The following is a 13,606-nucleotide window of genomic DNA, read 5'->3' as shown; positions in this document are numbered from 1 at the left end:
AGGCAGGGGTGCTGCCAGCAGTGTCTGTCACCAGCAGGGGCTGGAGCATCAGAGCTGCAGGTAACTCCAGCTGTGAGATGCCTGGAGCAACAGGGATGGCAGAGTGACACAGGGGACACAAGCTACCTTCTCCCTCTGGCCCTGGGAAACCATGCCTGGATGTTAGCTGGAGTCTACGGGCAAGAAATCCCATAGGGAAGGATCTGTTTCATCAGGAAGGGTGATGCTGCTGGCTGAGAGCAGCCTGGGGCATCTGCCTGAGCAAGGAGAGACCCCAGAGTGTCCCCTGGCAAGGGGACAGCAGTGCAGAGCCACCCAGAAGCCACACGGGCTCAATATTCCCTCAGTATTCCCTCCATCCATGGTTCCTCCAAGTGCTCCTCTCTTCAGCAAGGACTGAGCCAACCAGGGAGAGCAAAAATGTAAAAAAAAAAAAAAAACAAACCCAAAAACTGACATCAAAACAAAACCAAAAAAAAAAAGAAAAAAGGCAAAACCAACCAGAGAAACAAACCAAACCAAAAAACCCCACAAACAAAACCCCAAACCCAAACAACCTAAGAAAAAAGGCAATTTTACCTTGGCTTAGAAAGTGACCTTAAAGAAGAGGGGGTAGGGGGGTGTTTGTAGCTGTCTGAGCCATGAGCTGGGGCTGCAGGGCCCTAAAAGCAGCAGGGGGGCTGCAATTTCCTGAGCCCGTGACCCCAAAAGGCTCTTGGGGCAGCAGGGACCAATCCTGGTTTCCTGATGCATGCAGAGGAAGGGCACAGGGAGGCACAGAAAAGCTCCTGGAGTTAATTCCTGAGGCCAGGAAAAAGCTAAGGAATTGCAGAGAGCTCTGGGAAGGGCTCAAAGGGAAGCAAAGTAAGGGAATGAGTTGGATAAAATACCCAGAGATGCTTAAATGAGAAGTTCCTGTGCAGAGGATGAGTGGGCAGGGGGTAAAAGTGAGGCCAGGCTGTGTGCAAGGACACAAGGGGACAAAGGATCATGAGAGGTGACCTAATGTCAATCCATCCAATCTTAACTGGGAGCAAAGGGACAGCAAGGCAGGTTGAAAAAGTGCAACAGAGATGTCTGAGACTGTCTGAGACAGAAGAGAAATAAGGAAAAAAAATGAAAAAAAGAAAAAGGAAAGAAAAATAAAATAAAAAGAAAAATGTAAAAAAGAAGAATGAAAAAAAATGAAAAAAAGAAAAATGAAAAAAGATTGAAAAAAGAAAAAATTAAAAAAGAGAAAGAAAAATGAAAAAAGAAAAATGAAAAAAAATGAAAAAAAATGAAAAAAAATGAAAAAAATGAAAAAATGAAAAAATGAAGGAAGAAAAAGAAAAAAGAAAGAAAAATAAAATAAAAAAGAAAAAGAAAAATGAAAAAAAGGAAAAATCAAAAGAAAAAAGGAAGAAAAAGAAAGAAAAAGAAAAAGAGGAAAAAAAGAAAAGAAAAAAAGAAAAAAAAGCTTTTCACTTTTCTTTTTTTCATGTTTCTTTTTCCATTTTTCTTTTTCTCTTTTTCATTTTCTTTTTTCATTTTTCTTTTTTTTTATTTTATTTTCTTCCTTTTTCATTTTTCTTTTTCACTTTCTTTTTTTCATTTTTTTTCAATTTCATTTTCCTTTTTTCTTGTTTAATTTTTTTTGCCTTTTTTATTACCTACCTACCTCAGAGCCCCTCAAACACCTCTGTCAAACTCTTCTCACCCTGCCTTCCTTTTTCACCACTTTTTTATTACCTGCCCCTTATCCCACAGCCCTGTGCCAGGGTTAATCCCAGGATCCACCTTGAATCCCCCCCTTTCCCCTGTGCCTCTCCAGCTAGGGGATGCTCCAGCACCGAGGGGACCCCAGCTGTGCCACCACCCCCAGGATAAAAAAACCAAAAGGGGACAAACCTGAGCCACTGCCACTTGAGTTTGCTGCTGCTGCTGCTGCAGGAGCTGCTGGAGGAGCTGCATTTGGTGATGGGCAGAGAGAGGAGTCCCCAGGTCAGGGAGCTGGGCAGCCGAGGGCAGCAGCATCTTGGGGGAAGCTGTGAGGATGTCCTCAGGGTGGAGGCAGCTCTGGAAAACACCAGCAGGGAAAGCATCACCTTGGGGTAAAGAAAAAGAAAACAAACCCAGCCAGGAAAGAAGGTGCTGCTGCTGCTGCTGCTGCTGGAGGCACAGCAAAGGAACTCATGCTGGGATGAGGATGCTGAAAGACAAGCAAAGGAAAACAGCTCAAATGCTTTGGGAGAAAGGGCTCTCGAAAAGGCTGAGGTTCTCTGGGGGATGTTCTCTGGCTTTTGCTTCTTTTTCTTCTTTTTTCCCTTTGCTTTTTTCCTTTTTCTCTTCTTTTTTCCTCTTTCTTTTTTCATTTTTCTTTTTTTTCTTTTATTTTTCTTTCTTTTTTCTTTTTTTTTTATTTTTCATTTTCATTTTTCTTTATTTTTTATTTTATTTTTCTTTCTTTTCTCTTCCTTTCCTTTTTCTTTCTTTTTTTTAATCTTTATTTTATTTTTCTTTTTTCTTTCTTTCTTTATTTTCTTTCTCTTATTTTTCTTTCTTTTTCTTCCTTTTTTTCTTTTTTTTAATTTTTATTTTATTTTCCTTTTTTCTTTTTCCTCTTCCTTTTCTTTTTCCTTTCTTCTTTTATTTTTCTTTTTTCTTTTTTTTTTTTTTTGTTTTCTTTTTCTTTCTCTTATTTTCTTTTATTTTTTTCTTTTATTTTTCTTTTTATCTTCTTTTTTTTCCTTTCTTCTCTTCTTATTTTTCTCTTTTTCTTTATTTTATTTATTTTTCTTCCTTTTTTTCTTTTATTTTTCTTCCTTTTTTCTTTCTTTTCTTTTTCTTTCTTCCCTTTTTCTTTCTTTTATTTTTCTTTCTTTCTTTTTTCCTTTTTTTTCCTTTTTTCCCTTATTTTCATACTTACCTATTTCAAACCCAACCCCTCCATCCCTACCCCCGCCACCTCCCGTGTCTGCCTCCCCACAGCTGCCCCTCAGCCCGGCTCCCCCGGGAGTCCCCGGGCCCCCAGCCAGAGGGCAGCCTTGTGGCCTCTTTGATCCTGGAGCCAAGGAATGCCGCACAAATCCCTCCCATCCCCATCCCCAACCCCATCCCCGGGGCCCCCGGGACACACATCCGTGCGTGGCCGGGCCCCACGCACCTTGCTGTTCGCCTGTTTATCCACGGCATCGAGATCGGTCACGCCGCGGCTGAAATCCAGGATGTCGGCTCCGGGCAGGGGCAGCTCCACGGCATCGATGTCGGTCTCTTCTGCAGAGGTTGTCACCCTCTGAGCCCCGGGCAGGCGACAAGCTGTGGGAGAGGCAGCAGGGAAGGGGGAGCAGAGCCCACCCGGAGCCTGGAATTTGGTGGGATGTGCCCCAGGGATGCTCCCCATCACCCCTGACACCCCCTTTTTAGGTTTATGGGGTACAACACAGCTGAGCTGCCCACTGCTGCTTGGGGTGGGAGGGGGTTGTGGATCAGAGCCCATCCAGAGCCTGGAATTTGGTGGGATGTGCCCCAGGGATGCTCCCCATCACCCCCTTTTTAGGTTTATGGGGTGCATCCAGCTTTCACTGCTGCTTGGGGTAAGGGGGGTTGTGGAGCAGAGCCCACCCAGAGCCTGGAACTTGGTGGGATGTGCCCCAGGGATGCTCCCCATCACCCCTGACACCCCCTTTTTAGGTTTATGGGGTGCAACACAGCTGAGCTTCCCACTGCTGCTTGGGGTGGGGGGGGGTTGTGAAGCAGAGCCCACCTGAAGCCTGGAATCTGGTGGGGAGTGCCCCAGGGATGCCCAATGCTCCCCATCACCCCTGAAACCCTTTCTTTAGGTTTATGGGGTGCAACACAGCTGAACTTCCCACTGCTGCTTCGGGTGGGGAGGGTTGTGGAGCAGAGCCCACCCGGAGCCTGGAATTTGGTGGGATGTGCCCCAGGGATGCTCCCCATCACCCCTGACACCCCCTTTTTAGGTTTATGGGGTGCAACACAGCTGAGCTGCCCACTGCTGCTTGGGGTGGGGGGGGGTTGTGGCTGAAAATAAAGCCAAGCCCAGCCTGACAGACCTGGGGCCCAAATTGCTGATCAGGAGACAGAGGGAAAGCTAAAGAAAGGCAAACAAGAGATTATGGGGTGAAAAATCCCCAAAACAACAAACCCTGAATGCTCAGAAATCCCCAGGGAGCTGCACATCACGGCCAGGACATTGTGCAGAGGAAAAGCAAACAATGACTGGAGCAGGACTGAGCAGTGAGGAGGTCACCTCTGGTTGAAGAGGGAGGCAGGAATGCCTGGAACATCCCAGGAATCCCCAGCACAGCCCAGGATGCTCCTGATGGACCAGGGGGGATCCAGCTCCCAGCACTGGGAGGGATGGGCACCAGCACCCACCAGCTTCCCATCTGGAATTGGGGTGGTTTGACCAACTTCTTGCCAAATATTCATTTTTCCCTCCAGGGGAGCTGCCAGCACCAGCTCCCTGGGACCCTGCAGAGTTTGGGGTGGACCAGCAGCCCCCAGCCAGGAGCATCCCAATGCTCACTGCCCACCAAGCTGGGAAGGGAGGAGGGGTCCAGAGGCTGCCTGGGAACTTGAAGCAAGATCCTGAGCATAGTTTAGTACATCCAGGGAATTGCAGAGGTGGTGATGGCCCATGAGTTATGTTCATGGCAGCCCCCAGCCCTGTGAGTTCCTCCAGGGAACTGCTTGGGGAAGCATCCAGGGCAATGTTTGCAGCATGTGCAGCTGAGCACAGAGAATATTTCGGCAGCCAGCAGAGCTCTGGGCATTGCTAATGGGTTCCCAGCAAGGGGGATGGATGTCTGTGAGAAGCTGGTTAACACCTACTGATGGCTCCTTGCTGGGCAAGATCCCACTTTGATCCTGAGGCACCACAGCCCAGATTGCTGGGCAAATCCATTCCCAGCAGGAGCCAGGCAGCAAGGAGCAGGGTGGGAAGATGCTGACCCTGCAAGCAAGCCCAAGGACCCCTCAAGGAGCCCCCCCACCATTGTGGCATACCTGGGACATCCAGGTCGTCCCCGTTCCTCTCGCTGTCTCCATCCTCCTGCCCATCTGCGTTCTGCTGGGTGTGCTGCAGGCTCAGCTTGTGACAGACCTCAAATGCCTGTCCCACTGTCCTGACAATGCGCATGGCTTGGCTCTGCAGGGGGCAAGGAGAGGATGGGTAAAGCCCAGCTGCCCTGCTTGGTGCCCTTCTCTGCCTGGCACAGCTCTGGGAGCTCTCTGCACACTGAGCACAAGCACCCAGAGCTCAGCTCCCAGATTTCATAGAATCCTAGAATTGGCTGGGTTGGAAGGGACCTCAGAGATCATCAAGTCCAACCCTTGATCCACTCCCCCCGTGGTTCCCAGCCCATGGCACTCAGTGCCACATCCAGGCTCTTTGGAAAGATCTCCAGACACGGAGAATCCACTACTTCCCTGGGCAGCCCATTCCAATGCCTGATCACCCTCTCCAGAAAGAAATTCTTTCTCATCTCCAACCTAAACCTCCCCTGGCACAACTTGAGACCCTGCCCTCTTGTCTTGCTGAGAGTTGCCTGGGAAAAGAGCCCAACCCCCCCCTGGCTCCAACCTCCTTTCAGGGAGTTGGAGAGAGTGATGAGGTCTCCCTGAGCCTCCTCTTCTCCAGCCTCAACACCCCTAGCTCCTCAGCATTTGGGGTGCAGTACAGCACCACGGGGTCCTGCTCCAGCTGTCCACCCTCTGGCAGGATGAGCATCCAGCATCTTTTACCTTCTTCTTGGATTTGAAGACGTTGCACCTGAAGACATTGCTAGACCCATCCCTGGCAATGTAGCTTGAAGATCTTCAAGGTCTGGGAGTCGTGTGACACGTAGAATATTCTGGCAAGGACAGGGAGGCAGGGATGGATCTCAAATACATACACCCAGGAGGCTGCCAAGGCCAGAGCCAGCACTCCCTAGGGCAACAGGGTGCTGGCAGACACCACCCAGTCCCTGCAGCACATCCCTGCTAAAGCCCACCAGAATTTATTTTTTTTTTTTTTTCTTTTTGGCAATCGTTTTGCCTTGGCTGGGAAAATTTGCCTGCTGACTCGGCAGCAGCAAACATTTTGTGAAGGCAGCACAGGGCTTTTTCTGCTCAGTCTAAATCCAGGAGCCTCCCAAGGACAGAAAAAGAGCCCACTCCCTCTCTTCTTCCCTGTCTGGTTGGGGGTGATGCCCTCCCTAACCTGTCCCAGCCAGCACATCAACCCTCCTCACCCCATCCACCTTTCCCAGGGCACAGACCCCCCCCCATACTCTTAACTTTCACCAGTGAGATGAGAAAGAAGCTGGGGGACTTGCAAGAGCACACAGCAAGTGAGAGGATCTCCCCCATGAGAGCTCTGTGCTCAGTCCCCAGCACGGTGCTGGGGTGGGGGAAGTGGTAGAGGAACAGACCCACAAACCTCCATCCCTTTACCTGTAGATGGGATCCATGCATGACAAGCAATTTTGTTCTCATCCCAGGCCCACTCCTTTTTCTGCAACAAAAGAAACTGAAAATGAGTACGTCAGATGCTGTCCTTCAGCTCCAGAACAGGGCAGACACAGTCCAGGGACAGACCTGGGAAGCTCCTCTCACATCTCTACCCCCCCTAAAAACCCCCTCACCCATCCTCCTGGGGACAGTCTTGTCCCATCTCACCTTCCATGGGAAGCTCCTCTCACAGCTCTACCCCCCTAAAAACCCCCCTCACCCATCCTACTGGGGACAGTCTTGTCCATCCATGGGAAAGCTCCTCTCACAGCTTATTACCCCCCCCTAAAACCCCCCTCACCCATCCTATTGGGGACAGTCTTGTCGCCATCCCATGGGAAGCCCTCCTCTCACAGCTCTACCCCCCTAAAACCCCCCTCACCCATCCTATTGGGGACAGTTCTTGTCCCAGCCTCACCTTCCATGGGGAAACTGTCTCTCACAGCCTCTACCCCCCCTAAAAGCCCCCTCACCCATCCTATTGGTTGGACAGTCTTGTGCCACCTCACCCTTCATGCGGAAGCTCCCTCTCACAGCTCTTACACCCCCCTAAAAGCCCCCTCACCCATCCTATTGGGGACAGTCTTGTCCCATCCAATGGGAAAGCTCCTCTCACAGACTCTACGCCTCTAAAACCCCTTCACCCATCCTATTGGGGACAGTCTTGTCCCACCCATGGGAAAGCTCCTCTCAAAGCTCTTACCCCCCCTAAAACCCCTCTCATCCCATCCTATTGGGGACAGTCTTGTCCCATCCATGGGAAGCTCCTCTCACAGCTCTACCCCTCTAAAAACCTCCTCACCCATCCTATTGGGGACAGTCTTGTCCCATCCATGGGAAGCTCCTCTCAAAGCTCTACCCCCCCTAAAACCCCTCTCATCCATCCTATTGGGGACAGTCTTGTCCCACCTCACCTTCCATGGGAAACTTCTCTCACAGCTCTTACCCCCCCTAAAAGCCCCCTCACCCATCCTATTGGGGACAATCTTGTCCCATCCATGGGAAGCTCCTCTCACAGCTCTACCCCTCTAAAACCCCTTCACCCATCCTATTGGGGACAGTCTTGTCCCATCCATGGGAAGCTCCTCTCAAAGCTCTACCCCCCCTAAAAACCCCCTCACCCATCCTCCTGGGGACAGTCTTGTCCCATCTCACCTTCCATGGGAAGCTCCTCTCACAGCTCTATCCCCCTAAAAACCCCCTCACCCATCCTATTGGGGACAGTCTTGTCCCATCCATGGGAAGCTCCTCTCACAGCTCTACCCCCCTAAAAGCCCCCTCACCCATCCTATTGGGGACAGTCTTGTCCCATCCATGGAAGATCCTCTGACAGCTCTACCCCCCCTAGAAACCCCTCATCCATCCTACTGGGGACAGTCTTGTCCCATCCATGGGAAGCTCCTCTCACAGCTCTACCCCCCCTAAAAAACCCCTCACCCATCCTATTGGGGACAGTCTTGTCCCATCCATGGGAAGCTCCTCTCAAAGCTCTACCCCCCCTAAAACCCCTCTCATCCATCCTATTGGGGACAGTCTTGTCCCATCCATGGGAAGCTCCTCTCACAGCTCTACCCCCCCTAAAAACTCCCTCACCCATCCTATTGGGGACAGTCTTGTCCCATCCATGGGAAGCTCCTCTCACAGCTCTACCCCCCCCTAAAACCCCCCTCACCCATCCTATTGGGGACAGTCTTGTCCCACCTCACCTTCCCATGGGAAACGTTCTCTCACAGCTCTACCCCCCCCTAAAAGCCCCCTCACCCATCCTATTGGGGCGACAGTTCTTGTCCCATCCATGGAAGATCCTCTGACAGCTCTACCCCCCCTAAAACCCCTCTCATCCATCCTATTGGGGACAGTCTTGTCCCATCCATGGGAAGCTCCTCTCACAGCTCTACCCCCCCTAAAAGCCCCCTCACCCATCCTATTGGGGACAGTCTTGTCCCATCCATGGAAGCTCCTCTCAAAAGCTCTACCCCCACACCCTTAAACTCCTCTCATCCATCCCTATTGGGGACAGTACTCTGTCCCATCTCACCTTCCATGGGAAGCTCCTCTCACAGCTCTACCCCCCTAAAAACCCCCTCACCCATCCTATTGGGGACAGTCTTGTCCCATCCATGGGAAGCTCCTCTCACAGCTCTACCCCCCTAAAAACCCCCTCACCCATCCTCCTGGGACAGTCTTGTCCCACCTCACCTTCCATGGGAAGCTCCTCTCACAGCTCTACCCCCCCTAAAAGCCCCCCTCACCCATCCTATTGGGGACAGTCTTGTCCCATCCATGGGAAGCTCCTCTCAAAGCTCTACCCCCTTAAAACTCCTCTCATCCATCCTATTGGGGACAGTCTTGTCCCATCCATGGAAGATCCTCTGACAGCTCTACCCCCCCTAGAAACCCCTCACCCATCCTACTGTGGACAGTCTTGTCCCATCCATGGGAAGCTCCTCTCACAGCTCTACCCCCCCTAAAAAACCCCTCACCCATCCTATTGGGGGACAGTCTTGTCCCCATCCATGGAAGCTCCTCTCAAAGCTCTACCCCCCCTAAAACCCCTCTCATCCATCCTATTTGGGGGACAGTCTTGTCCATCCCATGGGAACGCTCCTCTCACAGCTTCTACCCCCCCTAAAAACTCCCTCAGCCCATCCTATTGGGGACAGTCTTGTCCCATCCATGGGAAGCTCCTCTCAAAGCTCTACCCCCCCTAAAACCCCTCTCATCCATCCTATTGGGGACAGTCTTGTCCCATCTCACCTTCCATGGGAAGCTCCTCTCACAGCTCTACCCCCTCTAAAAACCTCCTCACCCATCCTATTGGGGACAGTCTTGTCCCATCCATGGGAAGCTCCTCTCACAGCTCTACCCCTCTAAAAACCCCTTCACCCATCCTACTGGGGACAGTCTTGTCCCACCTCACCTTCCATGGGGCCCCTTGAACCCCTTCTGTGTCCACACCAGGACTGGCTCTGCCAACCTGCTCATCCCTGGCTGATCCCAGCTCATCCTTTTCTCTAGGACCAGAAATTCCAGGATCTAGGACCACTCTGTACCAGGAGGGGAGGGCTCTAGCATCACTGCCACAAGGAGCAGGGCTGCCTACCTTCTTCTTCTTCTTCAGAATGACCTTCACACCATCCACTGACACAATGAGACTCACTTTCTTCTTCTTGATGTTCTTGGCTTTGAACTCATACTGCAGGGAAAACACCAGAATTAGCTACCCCAGGCCAGAAAAAGCCCCAGGGACACCTGAAGAGGCTCTGATGGGGCAGTCAGGCAACTCCTGATACTGAGTATTTAACAATCTAGCTCTGAGCTTTTTCTTACTTGAGTTTTCTAGTGCAAATAATGAGGTAAAATATGTCTGGAAAAATGAGTATTTTCTCATTTAAATAGTTTTTTATTCTTTTAACTAAGATAATACAGGAATACTATAAAATTTGCAAAGAGAAAGAAGCTCTTGGCTCTTCTATTAGTCCTGGCTGACATCACATTAATTACTGAAATAACCTCATGGGTTACAGATATAAAAGAAGAAAGCCCTCCTCCATCCCATATTTCCCCCAAACACAAGCACATGGCCATGCTGGGACAGGACAGGGACCTTTCTGCACCCCAGGACAATAATCCAAAGCAATCAAGTCCCCAGATTAGGGACAAAGCTTTGCTCAGGATGCTGCTGGGAATGTTGTGTTTCCAAGGTATCATTTTTAAGGGGCTAGGTATAAAACTGACCATGAGTGCTGAAGCCCCTCCAGGGAAAAGGAGATAATGCAATTACCCACTTGGATTGGAAATCACTGGACAGGAGGGGAAAAAAAAAACCAAAAAAAACCAACCAAAACCAACAGGAAATTCCAATGATCTGGGAGTAAACACAAAACTCTGGCCCAGTTGCAAGGAGAGAATGAGATCCTGAAAATCCCTCCACTTCTGCATGTAGGAGCAAGCAAGAAGGAGGCTGGCAGGGGAACAGGTCAGCTAAAACCTTTAGGCTGAGCAACCTCCAGCTGTGGGACTTCTGGGGAATCCTATAAATTGGGCTCACCCCCATCAGGTACCCAGGGTGCTGGTCCCAGAGCCAGGGTGTGCTGGTCCCAATTCCCTTCTGTGCCTGCCCAGCAGTGGCAAACCCCACATCCTGCCCCTGGAATGCCCCAGGAAGAGGAATGGAATTAATCCTGATTATTTTTCCAGCCTGTCTGCAGAGGGAGCAGAGGGTGCCCTGCTGCAGAGCTTTGCCTTGGATGTATTTATTCCCATTCTTGGCAGCCCCAGCCAGCAGGCAGGAAAAGCTGCTGGCCCTGACCTCTGAGATAACAAAAGACCTGGAAATACAATTCCTCAAAGCCCTTTGGAAGTGGCTGATGGGGATGGGAGATGCTGGAAAACAGGAGCTCTGCCCTTCCCAGGGCACAGAGCAGGCAAGCCCTGCAAACCCACCTGCTCTGGGGCTAAAGCCACGGTGATGGGCTTGGAAAGCCAGCCTCAAAATCCCTGGCATTTACCCAATAAACTGTTTTTAGGGTATTTTCCTCACTGAAAAGCCCACCAGAGTGGGTGTCCAAGTCCCATCTCTCATCTCTCTTTTCCCTGTCATTACAAGCAGAGGTTAAAACCATAGCCAAGAGCCCTTCCCTGTGCATTGCTCAGACACCAGACCCCTATGAGGATGCCAGCAGCACATCTGGTACCTAAAACTACAGAAATGTCTTGATTTAGCCCTGAAAAGGTGAGCTCCAGCTCAGCTACCTTGGAGGAATTAACCCAGCATCACCTGAAGCTCTACATGGGGTTTTTTTTCTGAGCTGGATGCTCTTAGCAGTGTCCAGAGTGACCTCAGGAGAGCCATGGAGCTGCAGCCTGATTTCTGGGTCCTAACAAACACAGATTATAAACATTTAGTCATCTTTCTCAGCTGCTGGAGCCCTGGGGTTCCTGCTGTGGGTCATCCCAAGTGCTAATTTATGGAGGCTTGGAAGAGACAGCAACCCTGTCTGTTTTAATGCAGAGAGGCCAGGGTGCTTCAGCAAAGATGCTCCCCAGCCCCCACATATATTCCAGGGAGAGAATTGATGGAATTCCTTGGAAAACCTTCCCCAAACCCTGGCTGCAGCCAAGGGATTCTGCTCAGGCTCACCCCAAGCACTGCAGAGGGGATGCCCTGGGTTTTTTGCCTCTCTTGCTGAAGCCAAAACCTCCTTGTGCTGATGGCTCCAGCAAGAACCAAGAGGAGCAAAGAAGTCAAACTCTCAGAAGGGCCAAGCAGAGAGATTTATTAAGTCTCTGCCTTTATCTGAGGGGAAAAAACAAGAATCACAGAATCACAGAATTCTGGAGGCTGGAAAAGACCCCTGAGAGCATCAGCTCCAGCCCAGGACCTGACCCCAGCCCATGGCACTCAGTGCCACATCCAACCTTTCCTTAAACCCTTCCAGGGATCCAGCACTTTCTAAGCCAAGACTTGAAAAGGAGCATTTCAGATATGCCAAAGTTTCAAAATAAAAGTATTTAACTTAAGTAAGAGTGGTCTTACTCCTGAAAAAGAAGTATTAGGGCATTTGTGAACTCCAACCAGCTAATCAGTGAATAAAAATCATCCTTTCCTTTTACACTGTCCATGAAAAAAACATGTTCACCATCTCAACTAGAAAAGAAACACCTATTTTGTCAGAGGATGAGGGCCCTTCCATTGACCTTAGGGTGAGGGGTTCTATTTCAAACATCAGTCTTTTAAGCAGTTATTTAAATAAGTTATTAACTTATTATTTAATTAAGTTATTAAATAACTTTAAGCAAAGTTATTTCAATAACTTTAAATGGGAAATAAGGTCAGTAGGTGCATGCATCAGTCTGCACCACATTCCTACTGGCAGAATATTAAAAACTGCCCTTTCTGGAGAGCACAGTAACAAATGTTGCTTAATAGAGAGTGCATGTCACCTTCTCAGCTTGGAGTAAAATTACACCTGAGTCCAAGTGTGATGGGTATGTGTGAAAAGGATGGAAAACTCAGCATCCTTAGTGCTAAGCATCCCCCCTCACACTGTTTTTACCCAGTAAAGGTGTCAGAAAACTTGTACCCACACACATGCTGGGTTAGGCAGATCCCAGAGATGGCATCTTTCTAGCTGCATCACCCCCCCCCCAACCTTCCCAAGCAGCTCAGAAAGGTCAAACTGAAGAAAAAAACACCCTCAAAACTGCAGCACACACAGCTTAAAGTCTGCCCACTGTCTCTATCAGTCCCACCAAGTGACCCAAACCCTTAAGGATGCTCATTTGGCTTGGCCATAGCCCCAGCAGCCCCCCCAGAGTCAGGGGGGGAATGGTGGGTGCTGGGAGGGCAGGGGATGGTGCTCAGCACCCTCAGCACCTCCTCCTTGCAGTCAAATACCTCTGGAGTTGGTCTTTAACCCAAGGTCAGCTCAGGCTAATGGATGTGGGGGGTGCTGGCAGCCCAGTGAAAGCTTTCCCAGTGTTTTGGGGACTGCTCTGTTAATGAGGAATTAATTTATTACATCCTGAGAATCAGCACAGGCTCCACAGCCCCAGGAATTCCTGGCTGGGGCATGGGGTACCACACACCTCACCACTTCTGCTGCTGAAAACACAGGGGATGAAAGGAAACCTCAGCAATGTGCAGGAGATCAGGTGTAACCAGCAGGAGGGAAACCTGGGAAACATTCCTGGGATGCTAAGAGGAGCCAGTGGGAGAGGGAGGGCAAACAACAGTTCTGGGAGTCTGGATTGCCAGGAAGCTGAACAGGAGCCAGCAGTGTGCCCAGGTGGCCAAGAAGGCCAATGGCATCCTGGGCTGGCTCAGGAACAGCGTGGCCAGCAGGTCCAGGGAAGGGATTCTGCCCCTGTGCTCAGCCCTGGGGAGGCCACAGCTTGAGTCCTGTGTCCAGTTCTGGGCCCCTCAGCTCAGGAAGGAGATTGAGGTGCTGGAGCAGGTCCAGAGAAGAGCAAGGAGGCTGTGAAGGGATCCAGCAGAATTCGGGTGAGGAAGGGCTGAGGGAGCTGGGGGTGTTGAGGCTGGAGAAGAGGAGGCTCAGGGGAGACCTCATCACTCTCTCCAACTCCCTGAAAGGAGGTTGGAGCC

The 13,606-nt window shown here is 50.3% G+C and overlaps 1 protein-coding gene across 1 annotated transcript in view; it reads right to left on the bottom strand.

Moving 5' to 3' along the window:
- NOS1AP (nitric oxide synthase 1 adaptor protein) overlaps positions 1-13,606 on the bottom strand; it is a 41,848-nt gene that overhangs the window by 2,660 nt on the left and 25,582 nt on the right. Inside the window, 8 exon segments of the mRNA XM_030455633.1 lie at positions 1,891-2,058; positions 3,146-3,297; positions 5,011-5,152; positions 5,749-5,814; positions 5,816-5,858; positions 6,442-6,467; positions 6,470-6,502; positions 9,602-9,694. Coding sequence (XP_030311493.1) covers positions 1,891-2,058; positions 3,146-3,297; positions 5,011-5,152; positions 5,749-5,814; positions 5,816-5,858; positions 6,442-6,467; positions 6,470-6,502; positions 9,602-9,694 — 723 coding nt within the window.

This window comes from Calypte anna, chromosome 8, assembly GCF_003957555.1.
Source record: "Calypte anna isolate BGI_N300 chromosome 8, bCalAnn1_v1.p, whole genome shotgun sequence".
In the NCBI taxonomy this organism is placed as follows: Eukaryota; Metazoa; Chordata; class Aves; order Apodiformes; family Trochilidae; genus Calypte; species Calypte anna.
This window is presented reverse-complemented; position numbering and strand designations above follow the sequence as displayed.